This window comes from Sciurus vulgaris, assembly GCF_902686455.1.
Source record: "Sciurus vulgaris genome assembly, chromosome: 6".
NCBI lineage: Eukaryota > Metazoa > Chordata > Mammalia > Rodentia > Sciuridae > Sciurus > Sciurus vulgaris.
Window position 1 is genome coordinate 91692388 of NC_136466.1, and position 27862 is coordinate 91720249.

At 33.9% G+C, this 27862-nt stretch overlaps 1 protein-coding gene across 1 annotated transcript in view; it reads left to right on the forward strand.

Annotated features, from left to right (window-relative positions):
- Positions 1-27862, forward strand: part of MCTP1 (multiple C2 and transmembrane domain containing 1) — a 564948-nt gene that overhangs the window by 320489 nt on the left and 216597 nt on the right. The window contains 4 exon segments of the mRNA XM_079146016.1: positions 5688-5747; positions 11800-11877; positions 16994-17164; positions 19625-19755. Coding sequence (XP_079002142.1) covers positions 5688-5747; positions 11800-11877; positions 16994-17164; positions 19625-19755 — 440 coding nt within the window.

The following is a 27862-nucleotide window of genomic DNA, read 5'->3' on the forward strand; positions in this document are numbered from 1 at the left end:
TGCAGGGTATCGTTAAACCTGACACCTTGGGTGACTCATTAAACATGCAGTGGAAACTCATAAATGCTTTAATTTAGTGAAGGGGAAGAAACAGATTAACACATATTTAAGTATCTCACACAATCAGTCAGACATAATGGGAAAAAAGGTATCATTTAACAATTACTAGGTCCTTTCTACAAAGAGTTCAGATCCTGACAAAGAGGTGATTCTTTTAAAAGCAGCAAAAAATTAACTGTTTATTAGTAATACACCTTCTCAACCAGGAGTGACCAAAATGGTTTTCTTTGGTGTATCATTTCAAATTATTATGCACGTATCTTTGAAAAAATGATATATGCTTATTTTTTGAGGGAAGCATAACATTTCATTTAAAAATTTTTACTTTGCTGTTATTTTTACTTCCAAATCTATATTATTGGGAAATAGTAAAAAGTCATTCTCCTAATTAAGAATACTTGAGAAGCCTGTCAACAAATGGTGAACAGCAATGAACAGTTATGATAAAGAATATTTTGACCCCAATTAGCTAAACTCCTGAAATTCGTAGCATGTTTATTTAAAGCAGGTATTATTGTACTGCCAGTAAACATTCAATTGTCCCACAAAATACATGGAGCCATAATTACATTGTATATTGGGATGACATTTTTCTTGCTGTTTTGACAATACTTCCCCAGTGGCATAAAATAACATTTTTAAGCATTATGATTCATAACTGCAGAGATTTGCTGTAATGATGGCATTACATTTACCTGGCCCACTCTTGCTGAAGTTTTAAAATATTGTGGGTCCTGGATGAGTTGGCACAAAGTGAGAGGACAAAATGTAATTTCAAGCAGAGGATGGATTCCACCATGCTTGTGATCTAGGTCTATCTATGTTCAATATGGGATTGCTGAAGGGCTGTCACATCATGGGTATGTAACCAAGTTTCCCAAGATCATTCTTCCCAGGGTGATCAAAGGGAGAGAACTAATGTAACAGGGCTCCAGATAAAGGAACTAAGGGCTGGTTCGCAGATTTACATGGCCCTTTAATTTAAAAAGACATGTGATAGAGTAAATTGAAATTCGACTAGAGGAAATTTATTAATTTTAATGTACTTTGAATTCCAGTGAAAACAATTCATAATTTTGTGAGGACCCTGTTACCAAAACCTTGACTGACATAATCATTGGTAGGTTTGGTCGATATCATAAGTCATTCTTATTGATAGGATGGAAGCATCCAACAGCCATGGCTTTGATGAACAGTGATCCCAGTCTGACCAGAGAAATTTATGTAAATGATTTTCTCAGGTACTTACTTATTTTTTAATCTCTTGAATGTCCAAAATGATTTTTATCAAAAGGAATGTGCTCATGTAAGCAGGAAGGCCTGCTGACTTGACTCTTACACTTGAATTCCAAGCTTTACAGTTTCAAATCGGTTATGATTGTCTTGAGTTTTGAAGAATGAGTGACTTACAGTCCCATGTAATATGTTTAAAGGCCTGTACACATTAAGGCTAATTTGAATCTGTAATAACTTTCCTATATGCATATATGAAAATACTGCAGTTAATCTCACCATCTTATACATCCATAAGAAATTAATTTTTAAAATAACTATGGGTAAAAGGCAGAGAGAACAATAGAGGGAATGGAGCAAGGGGTAAGGGAGAAGGAAGAGGAAAGAAAGGGACCAGGGACAGAATTAGAACTTAGATATATTCCATGCTTTTATAATTAAGTCAAATGGATTCTACTGTCATGTATAATGAAAAAGAACCAATAAAAAAAAAGATAAAATAATTACTTTTTTGTGGTAATGGAGAGTGAACTCAGGAGCCATCTACCACTGAGCTATGTCCCCAGTCCTTTTTGATTTTTTAAATTTCAATGCAGGCTCTCACTAAATTGATGAGGCTGGCCTCAAACTTGCAGTCCTCCTACCTGATCCCCCCAAGTAGCTGGGTTTACAGGTGTGTGCCATCTCATCTGGTCAAAATATCACTTTTAACATAGTTTAGTGACTAATCCTTATTCTATCTAATACAAAGTCTGAAGAGATTTCTGTGATTTATTTTTATGTACAACTGAAAAATAGTATCATATTAATTTGTTGGGGTTGGGCAACCTATCCTTTAGTTTTATTTTCCAAGGGGAAAAAATTTATTTTTCAGATTTTTAAATTCAAAATATAAATTTATGGAGTTATGGAGGCAAAAAAGAAAATATCTAAATAAGATACTACCAATAGATCTTATTCTTCTAATAAATTAAAAACTTCAATACAAGCACTCCAACAATTAATTATTTGGAATGATTTCAGTAATTTTCCTTTATCAATTTAATGTCTCTCTTTTCTTCTGATGTCATGTTATAATCCTTTTAAAATGGTAATTTGCCTTACTTGTTTCTTGCCTTAATGAAGATGGAAGTACTGAATATGTACTATTACAGTTTAACCCAAATCTTTTCTGGAATTCATGAATGATTTCTGCTGTTTTCTTTGCTCTCCATGTTTAAATCAGCACCTTTGTTTAGGGTGCATTATCATAATGCCAGGTGTTTTGTTATCATTATCATTAGAAACTAGCGAAAGGAGAGCCTTGGTTGGTCTGTAAATTTCATACCCATGCAGAGCAAAATGTGGCACCAGAGTCCACAAGGAATTAATTTGTTTCACTTGAAATAAAAGTCTAAATTTTCATGAGAATGTCGGTTATAAAATGAAATACAAATTTTAGTGGATGAATGATACAAGTAATTAAACATGGCAAGAAAAGTACATGTAGGGACTTTTGGTGGATCCAAATGTAGCTAATATTTCAGTTCCTCAAATGTTTTACAGAGAAGCCTAAAGTCCTAAATCTTGATATTTAAAATTCCCACCCACCCCCAAGTTTTTAAATCTCTTTTTCTCTTTGCATACTAGGCATACAACTAAATTAGTAGCCTCTGCTTTTACTGAGGAAGATGGAAAAGTATGAAGTTAGGAGAGCTTCAGTGTTAGTCACCACAGACCATCAATATTAAATGAATTAATAAAACCTCTAATATTTTCTCCATCTTGCATCTACAGTGAAAACTTTCATCTCCATTAAAGTTGCCATAACACAATTTGTGTTAAGATTAAAGTCCCTTGGATATATAACTTGTATTTTTGACTCAAGTTATATGTAGAGAAATTATTTGTATGAGGAGACTCCAAGGATTAATTTTTTATTTTTTTAATTTTCTTTTAATTTATTTTTATTGTAAACAAACGGGATACATGTTGTTTCTGTTTGTACATGGAGTAACAGCACACCATTTGCATATTCATACATTTACCTAGAGTAATGATTCCATTATTTTTTTTCTTCCCTCTACCCCCCCACCTCTCTTTTCCCTCTATACAGTCCCTCCTTCCTCCATTCTTGCCCCCTTCCCACCCCCCATTATGTATCATCATCCACTTATCAGAAGAATTAATTTTTAAATATGTTCTAAGTTTTCTTCACATGCTGATAAACACACTGCCTAACTAAAAAATTACAAATCAAAGTGAAGGGAATTGACAATTGAAAAGAAAAACATGCATCTTTTCTAAAAGCTGGAAGAGGGTTCTTTGTGTTAAAAAATAGGATAACATCAACAAAGACTACATCTAAGGTTTGTGCCCCAGCATTAAAATGTAAGTGTATTTTTTAAGGATTTTAGTTGTTGTGGTTTATACTCTGATGTGATGATGTATCGAGTGTGTTAGATGAAAACCATAGGTATAAAAGTAAATGAATCTTAACTCTGTATTGATGATAAGTAAAGTCTTAAATGCAAGACTTTCTCCCAGTGGCCTCTGACATAAGTAATGCTATTTGCCCAAATCCTAAGCAAGGAAGTTGGGAAAATGTAATTGGCTTTATTGAGAAGTCTATCTCATAGACAATCTCTGAGTAATTCTAGGTCTAATCTTAAATTATTCAAATTGCTGAATAGCCTGAAGTATTTTAGTTCATTATTATTTTTAAAATATGATTCTCAGTATCATGTTTGGAAGGACAGTATAGCCTTAAACAAACGTTCTTAAACAGAAGTTACTCTGGCGAGGCTTAATGGTGCACACCCATAATCTTCAGTGGCTTGGGAGGCTGAGGAAGGAGGACCACAAGTTCAAAGTCAACCTCAACAATTTAGTGAGGCACTAAACAACTCAGTGAGACACTGTCTCTAAATAGAATACAATAGGGCCAGGGATGTGGCTCAGTAGTGGAGTGGCCCTGAGTTCAATCCCCAGTACCGTAAAAAGAAAAAAAAAAGTTACTCTGAGTAACTAGCGACCTACAAATACATATATCAACAAATATTTGTGTCAATAAATATGTCTGAGGCACCAACTATGCCTTAGACATCAGTAAGTACCCAGACTACTATAATCAGTTGCTAACACAAAATCCTGGAATAGCGGGCATGGTCACCAGTAATCCCAGCTACTCAAAAGGCTGAGGCACAAGTTCCAGGCCAGACTGGAAAACTTAGTGAGTCTGTGTTTCAAAATAAAAATATTAGAAAGGAATGTAGCTCAGTGGTAGAGTGCTAACCTAGCATGCGTGGTACTCTGGATTTACCCCCAGCACAAAAATAAAACAAAACAAAATCATAGAATAAATGAGGAAGTTGCTTCCGATTCACTATACTGTCAGAGACTGATACTCTCCTGTAATTGTCATCATTTTCCCATGTTTGTAAGAACTGCCACCCAGAGACAGAATACAAAACTTTAAGGAAAGCATGTAATTTAAATATTCTGTTTAAAAATAAGTAAATCCCGAAGTTGAATTGGCTTTACTTTATAAAGGTTTGAGGATTGAGGAATAAGATATACAACTTGAGTCAATTGCTTTGATTTTAACCCAATTGCCACTTTTTCTCAGCATTCATGTCTTTTAAAATTATTTTGAGGGAGCTAAAATGAATGAAGTCATTGAAATTATATGCTGTATTATAATATGCCATAATATTTGGGAATTTTCTGTAAGGATTCAAACCAAACTTGACTAGGTACATGTTTACAAGTAAGATTCTTCTATAATTTTTGTGGGGGAGGAGGCTGTCCTGGATTGAACTCAGGGGCACTCAGCCACTGAGTCACATCCCTAGCCCTCATTTGTATTTTATTTAGAGACAGGGTCTCACTGAGTTGCTTAGTGCCTCCCTGTTGCTGAGGCTGACTTTGAACTCGCAATCCTCCTGCCTCAGCCTCCAAAGCTACTGAGATTACAGGGGTGTGCAACCATGCCTGGCTTTGCTCTCATTTTTCAGAGTGCTTTGAGGGTTTCTGGTTAACTGTTTTTGCTAAAAGGAACAAATATTATATACTTATTTCAAAACTTTAAAATATGCTTAAACAATTCTACTTTCTATAATGGAACCTTCAGACTCCAAGATAAATTAATAAACAAGAATAAAAAGGTAAGTGGACTCTTTAACTACAAAAACAATACTCTCAAGTTTTTGATCACTGATGTCAGAGATGAATAAGATAAAATCTTTGCTTTGTTTGCAAGGGAAGAAAACTTAGTTTCTACTTTCCAGAGTATCTCCAGGATATATAATTTTTGTTTTTAAATTTGCTTTGATTTTATTTGTTTTGATTTTGAATACTAATTAAGTATTCTAAAAAATACATCAAAATTTTGCTAAATATTTGTTTGTTTTTAGGAACTCTCAGAAAATGAAGTGTTTGGATCTTATTTCTCTGTGAAGTCTTTCTTTTGGAGGGTAATGTCTAAATACTTTATATTAATATGCTTGATTTTTTGTTCTACATAGGCATTTTGAAAGTTAAGTGTGCATTAAGAAATTCTCTTTTTTAAGAGAAAATAGGCTCCCAGAGAGATGTATTCATTTGCCTTCTTTATTAAATTTTATTCTAAGCTATCTAGACAGTTGACTCTTTTATTTCTTCATTTAAAAACATTAATAACTTTATATATTTGAGTCTTTGAAGTTAGTTCCTTGTGAGACAAAGGTTATTCCAAATTCCAAAGAACTGGAACCCCAGAGACCTTCCAAGAACATGATGGTGCTTATAGAAGGCTCTTTATTCCACTTTTAGAAATGGGATTATTTTCTGCTCCATTTCTGTTCAAAAAATTTTACTTGTATTTCAATGATCTTAACATATATACTTGATTTATACTAGATAATCAGTGCCCTTTCTTTGGGATAAAAACTATGATTAGGAAAATATCAACTCTGCTTTTGATTGAAATTTTTAAAGAGTGAAATTTCTACTGAGTTTTAATTAGTTGCAATTTAATTTACTCTTCAACCATTAAAGCCTTATGAGCTCTGTCATTCTTTTTCTCTGCTAGTATTCTGCATCATATGCAGCATGATTTATTACTAATGCACTTAATACTTTGTCTTTAAGAGTGTCCTCTTTCTTTGAAAATTCACACTTGATACATGATTACATAGCAATAGTCACTACCATGAAAATGCTATCATCTTAGAGCTTTGCTCTTTTCTTTTCTTGGCTCTCAAACTGCCCATGATTGAAAATTACCTTTTTACTTAAAATTTTAAGATGTGGTACAGTGTCTCTTAAGCAGACTGTCAGGTTCCAGATTAAGGCATACACTGACCATTGAGCAAGTATAAATCAAGTCTTCTCATCCCTGCCTGCTTCAACATATACACTTTTTTTGCACTTTATTACTGTAAGACTATTTCAGTGATTATAGTCTCCTGATTTGCATTCAGTCAACTGCCTTTGCTGAAGGTATTCTATACATTTACTGAAATAATCATAGTTCATCTTACATGTTCATGCAATGTCCATGATCACACAAGCTGTTTTGAATCCTTCCATAACCTGAAATGGAAAATGACTTTCTGCAAACATTTTTTCATTGTTTTCTTAAGATCCACAAATATGGTGAATTCACATGGAACACTTATTTGAGAGCAAAATTTGAGAGTGTTCTGTGTTCTGTTTGTTCTCTGTGCAAATACAGACTGGCAATTATGAGTACAGATTTGCCAACAGGACCAACTCTGTAATTAATACTTTTTCAGAAGTTTCCCTTTCAAGTGATTCTTTCAACATCTTCTTCCTACTTTGCTGTTTCTAAATTAGTCTTCTATTTATCAGTGCTTTCCATTTGGTTATATTCATCCTTAAATTTAATAACCTTTATCAATTTCTTAAACTGTGCAATTTATTTTTTTTTAAATATAAAACAAATTTATTTAACAATAAAATAAAAATTGAACCTTGTTTCCTCTAGGCATCCTTTTAACATAAACCCTTTTTCTTCTTAACTGGCAAATTTCTTTTTTTTTTTTTTTTTTTATTTTTATTTTATTTTTTTTTTTTTATTTTATTGTAAACAAATGGGATACATGTTGTCTCTCTCTTTGTACATGGCGCAAAGGCATACCATTTGTGTAATCATAAATCCACATACAATAATGTTGTTTGATTCATTCTGTTATTTTTTCCCCTTCCCCCCACCCCTCCCATCCCTCTTTACCCTCTATACAGTACTTTCTTCCCCCATACTTGCCCCCCTCCCTAACCCTAACTCTAACCCTAACACTAACCCTTCCCTCCCCCCCATTATGTGTCATCCTCCACTTATTAGCGATATCATTCGTCCCTTGTCTTTTTGAGATTGGCTTATCTCACTTAGCATGATATTCTCCAATTTCATCCATTTGCCTGCAAATGCCATAATTTTGTCATTCTTTATGGCTGAGTAATATTCCATTGTGTATATATACCACAGTTTCTTTATCCACTCGTCAATTGAAGGGCATCTAGGTTGGTAAACTGTGCAATTTAATAATAACAAATACACAAGTTTAAAAGATAGCTTTTTTGTGTTCAAGGCATAGTGGTAACGCTTTTTCATGGGAAAACAAAAACAAATGAGTGACAAATGAATTGAATTAAGGGCAGAACATTTGGGGGTTATTTATTTTAACAACAAGGAAACAAAGGCCCAGAGAAATATCAGTGTCCTGAAGTACTCAGATGATGTGATCAGAACCAATATTCCTCTCTCTGTGAATGCCACAGAAATAAATGTTTGAGGAACTTACAGCAGGATTCCTCTCTGAGTTGATGAAGAATAGGAATGCGTGAGTAGGAAGAGCAGCTCCTCTGTTGAGGAGTTGCTGTGTTTGATGTCCTATGTACTAAATCAGAAAATTAGTGGCCAAGGCTACTTTGGATGAGTATTATCTCACATATGCACTTACAAAGTCCACTCTGACAACCTATCTTGTGGCTCTTTACCCAAGCAATATTGGTATCCTGATAAACTTTTAGTGGAAAAGTATATGAAAGGTTTCCCATGAACACTTTCAGATATGCTCAGAAAAAATGTTGCATTAAGAGTATACATTTGTTATGCGAGTAAAGTGAGATGGGATTTGAAAGAAAATTTTATCCACTTAATTTATAAGGATGAATACCTGTGTTCAAGAGATGGCAACTGAGTTATATTGACTGAAACTAAATCCTAGCAAGAAGTCACTTAACTGGAATGTCAGGGCTACTTGCTACATCTTAATTTTTTTGAGAGTAAATTGTATCACTATGGTGATACAGACATATTCTAATTTTTTTTAAAAGAAAAGCAGTTTAATTCATCAAGGTTATATCTTGGAATACAAAGCATTAAACCATGGATACAACAATTACCATATTTCTCATGAAAACAGTAAAAATTATGTGAAATCAAATTGGATTACTCTAAGTCAGAAGTTTACTAAAGACTTTAAACGTCCCATTAAAGGAGTGTAACAGCATAGTTCTTTCAAATATTTAGCACACTTATGTTTCTCACTAGATTCCTCTTATCTACACTGATAAGAGTTAATTGAATGAATTATCTTACAAGATCACTGAATTAAAGAGAAATATTAATATTTAAAAAATGTAAGCAGCTGGGATATATCAAGATAAACTCACATAAAAATGGATAAAAGGATTATGACAGGCAAAGAAGAGTACATACAAAAATACAGAACAATGGGGAGTTATGTCAGAGCATGACTTAAGGTTGGGTCAAACAGAAGTGTGGTTGGAGGAAGACCACAGCCTAAGAAGAGTTGTTGACTTTATAAAACAAAAACGTGGCCCTGTACATTCTGAACAACTCGATAATATATGAAATACCTCCCCAAATGGTCAGATGTTATTTCCAGTTTTAGACATGAAAATAAGACTCTCAAAAAAAATGGCAGCTAGGCATGATGTTGCACACCTTTTATCCCAGCTGCTCTGGAAAGTGAAGCAGGAGGATTGCAAGTTTGGCCAGCCTGGGCAATTTCGCAAGACCTTGTGTCAAAATAAAGTAATTTAGAAAGTTGGGGTGAAGCTCAGTGGTAGAGCACTTGCCTAGTATGCTCAAGGCCCTGTTATATATGTGTATATATGTATATATATATATATATATGTATATATATAACCTATATTTCCAATGTCCTAAAATAATAATATATATATTATTTTTAATTAAAAGTTTCAAAAGAAAATATCTCTGTCATCAAACCAAAGATGATTATTCCTTTCCCATGTCATTGGTAGAAATTTACAGATTATTTTAACAAGCTAAGAAGATTACAATATGTATGAAGCTAGTCTGTTGGTGTATACTTTGAAGAATACAAGAAAAACTTAAGAACTTTTGTTGAGCCACAATGCAAATTAGAGAGGGCACCTCAGTAATATAAATAATTTCCTAGCACCACAAATTGTATCAAGAAGCAATAAAAATACACCAGAAAATTAAAGGATAAAAGCCAGGAGAATTTCTCTGAGGATTACAGTGCCAGAGAGTCATCGTCTAAGAAGAAAGGCACGGAAGCTTTATTGTCAGAGCATATACTCAGCACTGGATGCACAAACACTGGGAGGCCTTCTGCAGATGCAATCCTGCTTTGAGAAGATGGAGGACTGCAAAACAAATCTGGTTGTTGGACTTCATCATCCGGGTGCAGTTCACTGGAATAAACTCTGCAGGAAAAGGAAAAGATAGGACATGCCTATACCTGGGATTGAGCCCATAACTGCTCCACACTCTAGTTTCTGCAGCACAAAACAGTCATTCTTGGCTGTCAGTATATCTTTTTTTGTGGTGGTATGTGGATCATTTAATTAAATAAAAGCTTGTGCCATCCCTGTGCTGAAAATAGAGAAAAGAACTGACTCCACACATGCCTTATCGTAAATACACAAGTCACGTCTTTTACTCCAGTTTCAATAGCTGGATCTCATTTGGAAGTATTAGTCTTTACACAGGTAATACAATCCAGGATAACAAAAGCCAAAGATTGTTCATACATACCAGGGAGAAGATTGGTGTAACTGTGGTCCCCTAGTCACATGTCGAGTCTAGATAAACTTCGTTTGGGTTTTGATTTATTTTTATATCAGAATTTAGACAAATAGGATATATCCTGTTATTAGTGGTCCAGTTTTTCAAGGAATGAAACTAGTAAAATTAAACAACTAGAGTGGGAATACAGAAGTGCTATCAATCTAATATGCTACATTGCACAACTTGAGTACAATTAACTCTCAAATGCTCTACCAAATAACATGTGCCAGAGTTATTACCACCTGACTACTTTTACTTCCTCTAAGTTCCTAATTAGTATTTCTCAATAATTTATAATCAGAATATATTTTATCTAAATGAAAGGCAAAGCAATTTGAAAAACCTATGCTGATTCTTTTTTCTTTCTTTTTTGTATCATAAATTTCATAGGTTATGTCCAAAAAATGAGGTATAGTGGGGAAGTCATGGCTTAGGTATCAGTAACCCCAGGATTAAATCTCAATCTTGCCAACTTCTAGACATTTGGCTTTGAGTAGGACATTTGCCTTCTCTATACCTCAGTTTCTTTGTCTTAAAAAAGGAATGTTTGTCATGAAAAATACTGTAGAATGAAAACTTCAGCATATCATAGCTACTCAATAAATGTTTCTGTGTGACCTAACCTATATTTCCAATGTCCTAACCAGTCCTCTCTGCTGATGTCATTAAAACTATTGCTTCCTATCTCTTCATAATTCTCAAATCAACTCCACCATGATACTCTCCCTCCAGATTTTCTTGTTCAGCCTTATATTTCTTAATCCATCTCTTGCTGCCCTTGGTTTCAATAGGGAAGGAATCTTTTTTTGCCTTTTTTTTCTTTTTTTTTTTTTTTGTAAAATGATAGCAAAGGCAGCAAGGAGAAGTCTTTTGTGAGACAAAATATCTATTACTTTATAGATATTTCCTTAATCATTACAAAGGATTTTCATGTGGGATGAAAGATTAACATGATCATAGTTATTGCTTATCTATGTAACATTTATTCTTCTTTAGGTTTATCATTACTTTAACATTGGAAATCCCTTTAAGTATCAAGCTTGGGAAAATTATTCTTTCTGTGACTTCTCTCACTGTGTTTGTTTTTGCTAATGAATCTATTAACAAAATCCTGAAACCACTTCAGTAGGATCTATCACCATGTAATCTCTGGGCTTTATTTTCTTGACCACAGAAGAACAATTGTACTAAAAAAAAAAAAAAGAAAAAAAAAAAAAAAAGAAAGAAAGAAAGAAAATAAGATTAACTGTAATTATAGAGATGTACTGGCATTTATTTTCATTATGCTACAAGACATTTTCTGATAGTGACTTGAGAAGCAAATACATATTTTTCAAATAATATTTTTAAGTAATTCTAAATCCTAATCAAAATTAGGAGGGGTTAGAATGGCACAAAGCTTTCGCACACAGCTCTGACCGTTCATTTCCATCCAGACATGTAGCAGGCCTGCTCTTCCTGTCCTGGGCTTCTGCAGAGCAGAACTTCAGAGTCCTTATTTCCAAAATGTACAAGTAAGTTCAACTGTTCAGTTCATTTATTTTTTCTGAGCTTGCATGAGCTATGAATTCTGAGGGCTGACTTGTACTGAAAACTACTTCCTATCCTAACCTATTTTTATAATAATCTTGAATTCTTTTTCAAGGAATAAAATAAGTAAACTAATTCTCTTTCTTCAGTGCCAACTAATCAGTTCTAAAATCTTCCTAAGGATACGTGTTATTGACTAATTGCTTCATGCTTTTAAATTTATATTATTACCTTGATATTCTTTATTAATTCTGAACTTGGATGGGTGTTTCTTATGAGAATGGCTCTCAATCTTTGGTGTGTATAGAAATCACATGGGGCACATTTTGAAATGAAGATTAAAATCTACTCCACAAGAACTGAATCACATCCAGGAAGGATCAGACCCAGTAATTTCAACACATACACTGCTAAAATATAGGCACTACTGCCTTAAAAGTTCAAAGTTGATATGTTTCTGTGTGTGTGTGTGTGTGTGTGTGTGTGTGTGTGTGTGTGTGTGTGTGTATTTTGTTGGGGATTAAACCCAGTGCCTTGCACATGCTAGGCAATCACTCTACTACTGAGCCTCATCCCCAGTCTAAACTGTTTCTTTCACAGATTTGGTTCTTTGCTTTGAAGCTGGGATGGATTTTCTTTTTACTTGTTGCTCCTTTTTTCCCTCCCAAATAGAATTCTCATTCTAAAAGGACTAGTTGAGCATCTTACTTTAGATAACCAGTTATCAGCTCTAATATGCTATTTTATTAAGGTATATCTTGGATTTGCTTAAAATTCCTTGTCCTTTATGTACTCAAAAGTTATTGGTTGATTGATTGCCAGTAATTCAATCAATATATCCTATGGTAAAAAACATTAATAAAGGAAGGTAATACATTAAACAAACTTTTTATAATTATTCACTAGGCTCCTACTACATTCTTTAAATTCTCCAAATATCCAGACTAATCTGCTTTTCTGATAGTAGATTTAGAAGCATGTCTAAAGAAAGACTTTAAATAGATTAATAATATCCATACCAGAGAGTGAATAATGTTTACAATTATATAACAACAATAGGCATTCGAACACAAGGGAAGGCCAATGGACATGCTCCATGTCACTTTCAGAGCAGGGTCTCTCACACTTTTGCACACATCAGGACCACCTGCAGGGCTGATTAAAACAGATCACTGGGCCCCACTCCCAGAGTTTCTGATGCCATTAGTCTGGGAAGGGCCAAAGAATTTAAATTTCTGCCAAGTTCCCAGGTGGCATTGGTGCCATTGATCTGTGGACCACACATTTAGACATTTGCTATAGAGGAAGGAAACTTTTGAAACAGCAGCAGCCAACTCAGAAGGTACCTGGGAGAGCACTAAGTCATTGGCTTATGAAAAGTTTTTGGCTGTGGAATTCTGCTTATCACCACTTATTCAATGAGCCCCCCAAAACTATAATTTATAAAAATATCTAAAAGTAGTGACAGACTATCTTAAGCAAGTTAAATCTTTATCTTTGGTGGAATAGTCCTTTTCCCATGCAGGCTCCCAACACACAGTCTACCATACACGCACAGAAGTGTGTTCTTGGTACACTCCAGGCCCTGAAGGATAGTCTTGGAAACCAAAAATAAGAAAACTGAGTCCCAGAGAGGGAGCAACATATCCCAGTCATATAGAAATTGCTAGAAAGATGAAAGTGAGAAATTGGTCCCTTAGTATTGTAGGGATGGGGTGGAGGGATTGGTTCCAACTCCCCTTCCCACAGTGGATACAGAAATCTGCAGATGTTCAAATTCCTTACATAAAATGACATCATATGTGTGTAAACCTACACACATCCTCCTGTTTACAAATCATCTCTAGATTACTTATAATGCCTAACACAATGTAAATTCTCTGCAAATGGTTGTTATACAGTATAGTTTAGGGAATGATGGTGAGGAAAAAAATGCCCATACATTTTCAGTAAAGATGTAATTTTTCTTCCCACGTATTTCAAATCCATGTTTAGTTTATTACAGATGCAGACTCTATGGGTATGGAAGACCAAATGTATTCAAGTGTGTGTTTTTTCTACCTTTGATAGCCAAAGTTTATAATCTTTACCTTAAAATTTTATTTCAATTTTCTATTTTCATGCTTAAACTAAATACTTATCTGTTTAATGACCATGCATTTACTCATTATTATATGGTTATTCCATAAAACCCACAGCTGAATTATGGAGTTTCTTTCTAGAAATGTGCCATTTCAAAACAAAAGTTACTGGGAAAAAAAATCACTTTTAAAAAATATTCAATTACCTTATTTTTGGAACTCTTTTTTTTTCCTTCTTCCTCTTTTTAGCCCTTTGCAGAGGTCACCTTAATTCCCACATTCATTAGCCTCGCTTTTGTGAAGGAACTCTATTTCTGTGAAAGCATGAAAAGTCTCATGGAAAGCACTTTTCCCCTCCTCATCCTGTTTGTGTTGGAATGTTACTAGAAGTGGGGGCAGGGCAAACAAATAAACTTGAGTATGGTACTATTAAGGAAACCAACCTAGCATTACTAATTGAAGATGATATGTAACCTAGATTGTATCAACTGCATGCCTTTATAGCTTCTAGAAAATATGTAGAACATGTGTTAGGTACATTCTTCAATAAACTGAAATATTATAAATAAAAATATGTGTGCTTATATGGAAGAAAAGTAGGAGGTGGCTTTATGAATTAGCTGTGTAGGAAAATTTGTTCTAGAATGTTACTTCAAATATAATCAACCTTCCTAACTGGGGAATACCATTTGGCAACATTATGTTTAAATTAGGGCTACTTTGCCCAGTGTAGTCATGCATGCCTATAATCCCAGCAGCTTGGGAAGCTGAGGCAGGAGGATCACAAGTTTGAGGCCAGCCTCAGCAACTCCTGGGGTCCTAAACTTAACAAGATCCTGTCTCAATGTAAAGTATAGAAAGGACTGAGAATGTAGCTCAGTGGTAAAGTGCCCAAGTTCAATTCCCAGTACAAAAACAAACAAATAAATAAATATTATTGCTGTATTTAAGCCTATGGGAGAACCTCTGCCCTAAAAACCTTTGTTGGGTGAAACTCAGGAATAAAGGCCATAAATACTGAGTTTCTGGTCACACATTTACCATTTATTAGCCCAACCACTCTGAACAGCAAATTCTACATCTGAAAAATGGGGCAGAAGTCTTGCCCTCCTCTAGGGATTTATTGAAAGCCAAATGTATAATATACATATAAATCCTTCTAACTTCTAAAGCGCTATTATTAATTATTTGGTCTTTGATAAGATAAATGTTTCTTTTCACTTGCCACATTTGTTTTCCTTTTTTTCCTCCTTTGCCACTCACAGTCCTTAATAATAGTTTCTGATCCAAAGTTTAAAACCTGCTTTTCTAGGATATGCTGTTAGAGGCCATCTCAATAGCAGCAGAGGTGGTTACATCAATCAATCATCTATCAGTCAGTCAATCACCAACTCTTACTGCTGCATTATACAGCATTAAGTACCATGAAATCTTAGAATGAAAATAACAACAAAAAACAATAATAACTTAACCATCACCAGGTGCCACAAATTCTAAGCAATTTTAATTGAGAACTTCTGTTTTAATCTGAGAAGCCTTTTGTTCAAACAAAATCCAATGTGCAAACCCAATACCTACATATAGAATGAATGGGAGCAGAGGGGGCTCTGACTGAAGTGGACAGAGTTCTGTGGAATTTGCAGGGGCTCCATGAACTTTCATTGCCTTTCAGAACACTCTTGAGGTATGTTGGTTTTAATAAGACAGAAACCAGCAATGTTTAAAATTTGCTATTCAAAAAGGCAGGAAAACATACAATGTGATTTAGAAAGATTTCCATTGAAATGTTCAAGGGTTAGGACTACTGTCTTTTGAAAAATGTTGATTTTGTTTTCCTAGTAAAAGCACCTGAAATGCACAACTTCTGATGGTGACATGTAAGAATGACTGGCATTACTGTATGATGTGAGAAATAGGAAGTCACTATGGGAGGGAGAGGTATACAGAATAGGCTGTAACTTCCGACCATTAATGTAGAAGGGCCTAGACAGCAAATAGGGCTCATCCGTAATTTAAAAGTTGCAGTACTTTAAGAGTCAGTGGAATGTTGAATTTCTTTATGAAATAGCTACATGGGAAAAACATGCTTGATGTTAGAAGGAAACAATATCTTTCATAGTATTGCTTGGTGCTGAATCTAGATTGAAAAAACATTTTAGTGTTTAAACCCTTTCTCCATTTTTTTTTCTAAATATGCTATTTAGTTAAAAGAGATTATATGTTCATTATTTGGTTGCTAATTTTAAAAAATTCTGATTTTGTTCACTGGCTTGAATATCATGATTTGGAATTGAGTATAATAAAAATTACTAAAGAAAAATGTTCAAATACTGGAGTGAGAAATGAATACTGAATATACTCACCAATATAAATCATGCATGTAATTTTAAAAATGAGTATTTGTGATACAAATTTCAGACATAAGTAAAATATCTTGAGTAGATATACTCAGAATATGTGTTTTGTGTTCTGTTACCTTAAATAGTCCTCCATTGAACTGAAACTCAGTTCTCTCCTAATGTGGCAAGAAAGTGTTTAAATTATCCAAATAGAACTTGTAACTAATCTTACAACAAAACACTACCCATAAAATCCATTTGTAACATGAAAAAATTCATCAAAACCCATAAATAATTAAAAATTAAATGTCACAGTGTAGATGTGGTCTTTGGTATTTATATTTATTTTAAACATGTTTTGCAATAGGCGTATTCAACGCAAATGCAAATATTCTCTGATATTCATAAACTGCATCTTCTAATTTTAAGAGTTGAAAAGCTAGACTGTCTCTCAGCACTAACCTCTTCTACACAGCAAATTTGTCATGATGTAATTTCATAATTCATTAACAAACTTATAACTGATAAATAATTAATACTCCATAAATTATTTTTATTCTTTAAAAATGTAGCTGCCTACTTTTTATTTATTGAAGAACTGTAACAGGGGAACAGTTAAGACCAAATGAAATAGTTGAGCTTGAAACAAAATAACCTAACTCAAATTTCTTTGCCACAAGTTTCAGACCCAAAGTTTACGTCTGTCAGACCAGCACAGAAAATCCCACTTGTGGAGAGGGATCGTCAGCATCACCTTGATTGAGGGGCGAGACCTCAAAGCGATGGATTCCAACGGGTTGAGCGACCCCTATGTAAAGTTCCGGCTTGGGCATCAGAAGTACAAGAGCAAGGTAGCTCTCTATTTTCTCTGTTCTGTTCCTGTCAATGTTGAGAAGGTATTGACTGGTAACAGCTCTGCTTTAGGAAATAAGAACACTGGGTATGCTTTGAAATACTTAAGAACTTTTAAACATCTTGTCAGAAAACAAGACCAACAATTCTATTGCATTTCTCACTCTGTGTGCTAGGTGAGCTTGAATAAATTGCTTAATTTTCTATGTCTCAATTTCTTCATCTATAACAGGAATGATGGTGGGAAGCCCCCTTAGCATACCTGGGTGGATTTACAAGAAAAAAGGAATGACAGCCCAGACAGAACATAGTTGAGGCCAGCATATAGAGTGCCCAGAGAATGTTGGCTATTATTATTATTTCACATGCCATAAGCCTTGTGAATTATTCTGAGTCATTTATCCAACCTTACTTACACCATTGCATATCACAAGGTTCTAGATTTAAGAAGTAAACAACCACATTCCTGCTGCCGCTATAACTATTTTATCATAGCACAAGTTACTTAGTTTCCCCGGGCCTTAGTTTTCCCATCTGTAAAAATGAGAATTAAAATAAAGCCTAGTGAAAAAGTTGTTGATAAGATTAAATGAATATATGTTCTGCATGTAAAGGGCTTTAAGTTCTGCTTGCCCATCATAATGAATCAGTAAATGGCAAAAGCAGAAGGAAAAAGAAATGTAGCAGTAGTAGGAGTAAGTATATTGTGTAGTAACAATTATGTTCTTAGTAATAATATATTAAGTAATATCAGCCATATATTATTAACAGAAGTAATAGTAATTAGTAAAAATCATAGCATCCAAAGCTGTATTTTGAGCACATGACTTATCTGCAGTATATCCAACTTTGCCCTCTTTACTGGTCAGTTTGGACAGCTGATATTCATAGATGGCTTGAAACAAGTGATCATTTCTATCCTGAAATAAGATCATGGTTCATTTTAAGGAGAATTCCTTTGCCTTGATGTCATCATTTTCCGGGATTTTTTTGTTTGTTTGTTTGTTTGTTTGTTTGTTTTTATAAACAACCTTCCCCTTCTGGGCCAGAAAGTTTTCATCAGAGCTTAAAGTTGTTAGGAATATCACAGTGCTGGTTTGTTATCAGGCAGTGAGCAGCACTAGCAGGCTGGTTATCTTATGAGTGCCCACCTGGAATGGAAATGCATCATTTCTGACCTGAAGGAAATCATATAAAGACAAAATCCTAAAGAAGAAAAGTGAAAAGTTAAGTTTATTTATGGACAGGCAAGTAAGAATACCACACCCTCCTCCCCCCACCTCCAGAACACCATAGGAATTCATCTGAGTCCAATGATATGACATTTGAATAATCATAGCATTCAGTCAGTGCCTTTCAATATTTTTTTTCTGACATGGAGTTTAACAAATTTTAAGGTTGTTCCTTCTTCCAAAAGTAGGTGTCTATGCCCACTTGAATCTTATCTTCTCTCAATTAACATCATTTCCATGTTCTAGTAGTCTTAAAGCATTTCTTATTTTTATAGTTTTGCTCTTTAGGTATAAAATATGAAACACAGCCATGGACATGTGTCTTTCTTTGCTCTTTCTGTCCATGATCTATTGCTGATTAAGTTCACATTATGAACTTGAAAAATTGTGATTCATTTGCATTACCTTTGCTCATAACATACTTCATGGCTTTCAAACTCTTTACATCTGAAGACCTGCCTTCATGCATTAAAGATAAAAGGCCGTGGCGTACCTTCCTGCTAAGAAACAAATATGAGTGTTGTTTAATCAAATGGTGAATGGGATTTTAAATCATGTCACTGTAGGTCACTTCGTTATCAGTTCTACTAGATTTCTTATCTGAATACCTGAAGTTACAAAATTATACTTCAGGTATCTTTCTTATATATGCAACATGAAGACATGTGCACCCAGTTTCTCCATGTGTACAATGGGGATAACACATCAATGCTATGAGTCTTAGGTAAAAGTTTACCTGACCACCCAAATCTGCTTGCTTTTCCCTTCTGCCATCATAGAACTTCATTTTCTGTTTTTCATGTGTTATGTCCAAGATTCCAATGTGTGGGGAGTAAGGGAAAAAAGAATGTCTAAGAATCCTTGCCTTCATTTATGATGTGATAACTATGAATCATGTCTTCCTCTATTAACTATGATTATGTAGAATAAATACTAGTGTCTGAGTGACCCATATGAAAGGTAAATATTTATCTATTTACCTTTTCTACATAATTCCTATTTCTCATCTGTTATGTAAGATAATTGAGGGCGCATTTTGATTTTTTCAGGACACATCCTTTGGGGGTCTGTTCAGCAATAATATACTAGAGAAATAATGACTCATTTCCATTTTTTCTGGAATCTTTGGTTCAAATAGCACACTTACATGGTCTTCCAGATGGTACCTAAACTTAATTTTTTAAAGGCTGATATTAATAACACAATAATGACCTTTTTGTTTTCCAGATTATGCCCAAAACTTTGAATCCTCAGTGGAGGGAACAATTTGATTTTCATCTCTATGAAGAAAGAGGAGGAATCATTGATATTACTGCATGGGACAAAGATGCCGGGAAAAGGGATGATTTTATTGGCAGGTTTGTGCAATTGTTATTTTTGGTTCACCCTTAAAGGCTGAATTTTGTTGAATTTTTAAAATCTGGTTATTGTAAATTATCTTTATTGTTTTAAAGGAAGATTTTTCCTTGGTAAAGCAGTATTTGAATTTAAAAAAATATATATGTAGATTCAAAGACTGACCAGTAGGTGGCAGTTTTGACTTGTTGTTGGACACAAGTTATTCTAATTCAGTATCTAGAAATTTTTTCCAGATGTCAGAAATATTGTGCACAAGTTATGGGAGTTGAAAAAGAGGAATTTCATCTGATATGGGATACTTAAAGAAACAAAGAGCATATTCATAGTCTATAAAGCAATTTAACATAGTACGTATTTTCATAATGCATATAGTAACCATAAAATGCATTATTTCCTACAACTGCCTACAAGGTAGAGAATCTTTATAATCTCTTAGGAGTTCATAAATCTATAAAGAGTTTCTAAGTTTTAGTGAAGGAAGCATGTAAGTGAGGTCAGTCCATTTTAATCTGATAATACAGGAAAAAAAACTATTCAGGCTTACATGACATTTCTTTACAAAGTCAAGATTATTTTGAATGACTACTTGAATCATGAGTTGGTTTAGCCTATTTTATATTTTTCAATAGTTATAGATGTGTTTTTGAAGCAAAATACATGGAAACCTACCAACACTGTAATAAAGCATGGTATACAAATATTTTTAGTTTAAAAAAATTTCTTCATTGTAGTTTACATAAATTTCAAGTCTTCATACTTAACATCCCAAAATTCATACATACTAATGGAAAAGACATTTTATTCTAGGAAAGTAAGAACAGGAGTACAATCCAACATACTTATCTCTTCATTTTTTAGGATTCTGATATATATTTTTTAAGCAATAGTTTTCATCATAAAAGAGGTCAAAACTTAGCTTCAGTTAATCTTTAATATTTTACTTGTAAAATGAAACTAGAAAAACACTATTGTAATCCAGTACTATGCTACACTTCAACCATTTTTAAAGAAAAGATCTATATTGTAAATTTTCCTAAAAGTAAAACACTACTTTTCAGAGTTTTCTGAAAGTTTAGTCTTCTTCTCTTTGCAGTGTACCACTAGCTGAGGTAGTGGTGTGCATCTGTTAACACATTAAAAGTATTTCATTATATTTGTATATTTATGATTCTATCTCCCTCAATAGGCTATGAGTTCTTTCAAGGAAATGGAATCTCACTAGTCTCTTAATGATTCATTCATTTTCATAGTTTATAGCAACACTAGTTATATTTGGTAATCAGATAATTAGAATTGCTTTTGTATGTAACTTTCTGCTTTCATCTCATTATTTGATATTCAGTCTTCCTTATTTTGACAAAATAATGAAAGGAACTATACTCTAAAATATACTGGCTTCTCATACTTCTGGTGACATATGATATGAAGTCCTTCTTATCCCTTTTTCTACTTTTTTGCCATAATGAAAATATATTTATATTTTTTTCCTTTGGGAAGAACAATTTGGTAGGTATGAAAATTTCTCAGCCCATTTGTTACTGACTTTCTCTTTTCCTCACTTGCTAATATTATGAGTTCTTCAAGGGCAGAAGTGGATGGCGAGAGGTGGACTTGTTTGTTTCACTTCTCCTTATTTCTAAGGATTTATGTACATTTAAGCAGATATTCAGAGAACAGTAACAGATGAGTGGGTAGAAAATCTAGATAACTGAGAAATCTAGGAAAGTTTTGTGAAGTTCAGAAAAAGAGAGTAATCTGGGCTGGGGATATAGCTCAGTTGGTAGAGGCCCTGAGTTCAATCCCCAGCACTGCAAAAAAAAAAAAAAAAAAAAGATAAGTAATCCAATTTGTAACACATGCCAAATGTAATAGTCTCTGAAAGCAATTTGAGCCCAAAAGTTTTAGAGCACAGAAACAAGAACACAGGTATAGACATAAAGACTCCTAGGCCAGGTATTGAGTATCAGTTTAACTGATTACCACAATGAAGGGAGTTAGTGCTAAATTTTGAGATAAGCAAAGGTGGGCAATAGAAACTTATTGTAAACTCTTCTGATTTAACAAAAATACTTGTTGCAGAAAAAGGAAATGACTGTGATAAATCATCATTTCAAATCTATTTGAAGTCCAAATAGCACTGCAAACTCTAGGTATCTAGCTTTATGCTTGTTACATTATACTTTAAATACATCCTTCCACTGGTCAATAGTATATTATTACACATCACTGACGAACAACTTCTGTTTACGTATTTGAAGATTGTATGGTAACAGTAGAGATAATACAGATTATAATAGAATTTCTTAATTCTTAAAATAGTTTAGAAGAGAATGGACTTCTGTTACACTAAATTTGAGTTGTTGGGTAATATAACAGGAGTAAAATTATCAATGTGATCTTCTCCCTTCTTTGGAAAGCTATCATTGCATCATTCTGTTTGTATTAACTTAAAATTAGAGACTTTTCTGGGAGATGGCTTGTGGCTGGTGAGTAAATTTGAAGTTGACCATAGACAACTATGCTTTCAATGACTGATATTTTTTTTTAAGGTTTCTCTCTAATCCAGGTCCCAAATCTGAGAATATTGACATGGATTAGATTATCTGGACTAGTTTTTTATGCTATAGTTTGTTATTGTTTGGACACATATGATTATTTTTGAAAATGTGTTTTGTGAATGCAAACTCAACAGTTTGTTTGTTTGTTTGTTTGTTCATAATAAAAGCAAGACCAATTACGAATTAAAGGGCCACTTTCAAATTTGGAATGTTGAAGCAATCGGAAGAATTTAAACAGTAAACATTACCCCTTCCATTCCCACTTAAATCCATGCAGTCAGGCTTGGGCCCCCAACAACTCACCAAAACTGCTCCTGTCAGGGTCACCTGTGAACACCAACATGTTTAATTCAATGGTGTTTAATCCAGTTTTCAACCTTCCTCTTTCCTGACCGAGCACCAGTGCTGGACTTCACTGATTGTTTCCTTATCTTGAAACATGTTTTCTCTTGGCTTCCATGACACCACATTCTCTTTGTTTCCCTCTTCCTTCATTGCATTCTCCTTTTTAGTTTCCCTCATAATTTTTTCCTTGTCTCCTACCCTAATCTATGTAAAGCAGAAGTCCTCACAGAGGCCCATGATGCTCTGCATTATCTATTCCAGTTACTCCTCTACCCTGGACTTTTCTCCCAATCTGTCTTTCCTGCCCTCTGCTCTCTCTCCAGTCACATTAGACTCTGTGTTGTTCCCTGAGCACTCCAGAACTATCCCTCTATACCACTCTTACTTTAGGCACCTGTCTGCTTTGCCTTTTTACCTTCTTTAGATCTGTGCACAAATACTTGTCAAAACCCCCTTTCTCCTGTCCTGCTCTGTTTTTCTCCATAGAAGTAGCCACCATTTAGTATACTGTACATCTCACCTATTTATTTTATCATTTATTTTCCCTGACTAGAATGTTAGCCCATAAGGGCAGAGATCTTTTAGTGTTTTGTTCACTCAATACCTAGATAAGAATCTGGCACATAATAGGAATTCAATAAATATTTCCTGGATTTAAACTTAAATTCCTCATAGCTTAATTTAATACTGGAAGTTATGACTTCATTTCCCAAAAAAAAAAAAAAAAAAAAAAAAAAAAAAAAAAAATGACCTGATACTGGGCATGAAAGAAATGTCAATTAAAACGGCATAATTTAGTGGAAGGTACAAATTTTCAGTTTGTGGAAATATGTATAGATATAATGCAAAAGAGGAGAATGAATTAAAGTGTAAATGTGTGAATAATATGTATAGTTAAAAATACTAAATTGTTATATTGAAGGTAAATACAACCCCTACGTCACCAAGATACTTTTATCATAACATTTTTCAATTGACACAAAAATTGTACATATTTGAGGGTACTTTATTATGTTTCAATGTATGTATCATGTAGTGATTAAGTCAAGGTAAACCTATTTCCTCATTGAGCATTTTTTGGTGGTACAAACCTTCAAAATCCTTTCTTGTAGCATTTTAAAAATTATACACTTTATTGTTATTTCTGTAGTTCCTCAACTGTGCCCTAGCACACCAGGACTTCTTGCTATTAGCACCTATTAACCGACTTTTCTCTATCCCTCCCACCCTCCTACTGTCACCAGCCTCTGGAAACCACTTTTTCTCAACTTCTCTGAGATTAACTTTTCAGATTCCATTTATCAGTGAGATCATGCCCTACTTATCTTTCTGTGTTTGGATTATTTCACCTAGCACAATAACCTCCAATTCCATCCATGTTGTCATAAATGACAGGATTTCATTCATTTTATGGAGGAATATAATTCTGTTGCATATATGTACCACATTTTATTTGTCCATTCATCACTTCATGGACACTTAGGTTGTTTCTATTCCTTGGCTATTGTGAATAGTGCTATAGTGTACATAAGAATGCAGTTGCCTCTCTGACATACTGATTTCATTTCCTTTGAATATAAACCCAGAAGTAGAATTGCTGGATCATGTAGTAGTTCAATTTTTTATTTTTTAGGATGCTCCATACTGTTTTCCATAATGGCAGTGGTAATTCACATTTCTACCAATGGGGTGCAAAGATTCCCTTTTCTCCACATCTTTAATAATACTTATTATCTTTTGTCTTTTTGATAGTAGCCATTCTTGCTGAGGTGAGGTTATAACTCATCATGGTTTCAATTTGTCTTTCCCTGATGATAAGCATTTTCTCATATACCTGTTAGCCATTTGTATGTCTTATTTTGCTAAATGTCTATGTAGGTCTATTTAGGCCTATTGCCCATAGGCAACTTCAGATATGATGATGATGACAATGACAACATTATTGAGTTTTTGAGTTCCTATATATAATCTAGATATTAACCCCTTCCTTTTTTTTTTTTTTTTTTTTTTGGTACTGGGATTGAACTCAGGGGCACTCAACCACTGAGCCATATCCCTAGCCCTATTTCGTATTTTATTCAGAGACAGGATCTCACTGAGTTGCCTAGCTCCTTACTGTTGCTGAGGCTGGCTTTGAACATGAGATCCTCCTGCCTCAGCCTCCCCAGCTGCTGGGATTACAGGCTTGTACCACCATGCCTGGCAACCCCTTCCATTTTGAGTCGACTCTCATATATATTGAGTGACAGAAGTCTGGTTTTATCTTTCTACATGTAGAAATCCAGTTTTCCCAAAATCATTTATTGAAGAGACTGTCCTTTCTCTACTGTGTATCCTTAGCATCTTAGTTGAAGACCAGTTAGCTCTAGATGGATTAGTTTATTTCTAGGATCTCTACTCTGTTCCAGTGGTCTAGGTCTGTTTTTATGCCAGTACCAGGCTCTTTTGATTACTATGACTTTGTAGTCTATTTTAAAGTCAATTAATGTAATGCCTCCTTTTTATTTGTTTATTTGTTTGTTGCTTATTATTGCCTTGACTATGGAGAGGTTGAGTTGTTCTGGATAAATTTTAGATTCATTTTTTATAGTTTGATAAAGAATGTTGTTGGTATTTTGATAAGAATTACACTGAATTCATAAATTATTTTGGGCAGTATAGACATTTTAACAAAATTGATTTTTTCAATCTATGTAGGAACACAGATGTCTTTCCACTTTTTTGTATTTTTTTCTCTTCAGTGTCTTTCATCAATGTTTGATAGTTTTCATTGTAGGGATCTTCTACCTCTTTGGTTAATTTATTCCTAGGTATTTTACTTTTTTTAACTGTTGTAAATGGGGTTATTTTCTTGATTTCTTTTTCAGATCACTTGCTTTCGCACATAACAACATTACTGATCTTTTGTGTTTGATTTGTATCCTGCAAACTTGATAAATTTATTTGTTCTAATAGTTTTTTGGTAAGCCTTTGAAATTTTCCATATATAAAATATATCATCTACAACGGGTGACAATTTGACTTCCCACTTTCCAGTTTGGATGCCCTCTATTTCTTTCTCTTGCATGATTACTCTCGCTAAGACTTACAGTACTTCATTAAATAAAATTGTTGAAAGTGGGCATCATTGTCTTATTTCAGATCTCAGATATCTTTCAGTGTTTCCCCACTCAATATGATATTAGTTGTGGACTTGTTATATATAACCTTTATTATGCTGAGGTATGTTTCTTTCATTTCTAATTTGTTCAGAGTTTACCTAGCTTTTTATTTTCATGATATCTAGAAGTTAATGATATTTGGTTGTTAAATTTTACACAAAAATAAATTTACCATGCACAGAAATAATGATAATATTGCTTTACAACTTCTAAGGCACTATTATGTACATTAACACAACAGTAGGAGGTAGCAAGGATGGTCTGTTTCTTACCAATTTTACAGATGCAAATAGTGAAACCAAAGTTGATTAGGAGGTTGTTTGGCTATTAAGTCACTGGACTAATTGAACTGAGACTCGAACACAGGTCTCCTGACTCTAAAGTTCACCCTCATTTCACCAGTCTTATATTCAGCATGTTCTCCTGAAGCCTTTGAGTGCTCATTACGATGCCAAATAGTCAATAAACCAACTTAGGAGATCTACACTAGATTTCAAGTTTGAATAAAAAAAAAAAAACTTACCTGTTGCTGAACTACAAATTTCAAGTGAAGGTGAAATAATGTTAATCTGCAGGTAATTATTTAACTTTCTGATCACCTGCATTTTGGCAGGCAAGACGGACTGCCACTTTTAAGATAATCAGCTAATAAATCCTCACAATTGTTACATTTTCATGCAGAGCAGTAATCTGAACAAATTGGCTGCTGACAGCTGTGGTAAATTGCCAAGAATGGGTGCTGTCAGAGAACAAGTTATTTTTATGAATGCACAGAGTAAGTAAATCCCATGTCATGCAATTTTATTCAGTTGGAGTTATTTGCAATCCAACACAGAAGATATATAGCATTATTTATTAGTGTGCAAAATGCTTGTTTATCTTTAAAGTGGCATTGACTTGGGGTATATATATTTTAGTTTTGTTGATTGCTACTGACTCTTGTGTTATCAGGGCCCAGGCATTGGTGCTGCCCAGTACAACAGTGTTAACAATTGTAAGCTTGAGTAGAGAGCTGAATTTCAACAAGCTTTTATTAAATAACATAGGATAAGAAAAACTTACTCTAATTGACAAGTTTTGGGTGACAAATAAATGCTTTCCAATTCTACAGCCATAAAAATAAATCTATGGCTCTGTATTTAAAAATCAGGTGAAGAGAATGTGGATGTATAGGTACACCTGAACATGTTTTCAGGTTTAGTGTGGAAACCTGAGGAAAAATAGCCTTTGATTTTGAATATTACAAACTAAAATTCAAAAGGTTGAAGGTCAATGCATTTGAGTTTCTGGCACTCTAGAGATTCTGATTTAGAATATTTCTTATTTGTGGCACTGAAACTACAGTGATCTTTTACTTCCTACATAAATAAGAACAAGAATGATTCTGCTGCATTATTAATTTGAAAGCACAAAAATTTCAGAAAATTCTAAAATAAAGGAGTCTTTGTTTATGAAATCATTATATTCTACATTTTTCTTATGTGAGTTTGAGTGGATAGTTCATTAGGGCAATAGACAACTTTTAAAGAAAGAAAGAATGCAGAGTGTGATTGATTTTTGTCTTGGTTTTTCATGAGCTCAACCTATACGAGATATATTTTAATCCCTTTTTTCATGAGTAACTACTTTTTCTTCTGAAGGTTTCTCTCACAAAATTTCTATTCATCACAATATTTCTCTAATAATGGGCAAAATTTCCAAGATAATTTCTGTGAACCACAATACATGTATTAAATGCTTTATTTTCAAGTCAATGAATAGGGAATTTTACAAGTTTGCAGAGCATGTTCTGATAAAGCAATCTCCCCAAGGACAGTTGAAAAGTGGCAACTTCTGACAACAGAAAGGCAGTAACAACATTTATCATCTTATAATGTCAGAGATGGTGTAAAACTTCTGCATAATCATGAACTTGAAAACACTTCAGCAGTTACATGGTGAATTATTTAAAATGCAAATATTCCAAGGAGGTAAATGTGTTATATTAATTTTTAAGATTTCATATTGTATTATGTATTCTTTGTTATAATAGTGTAAAGTAG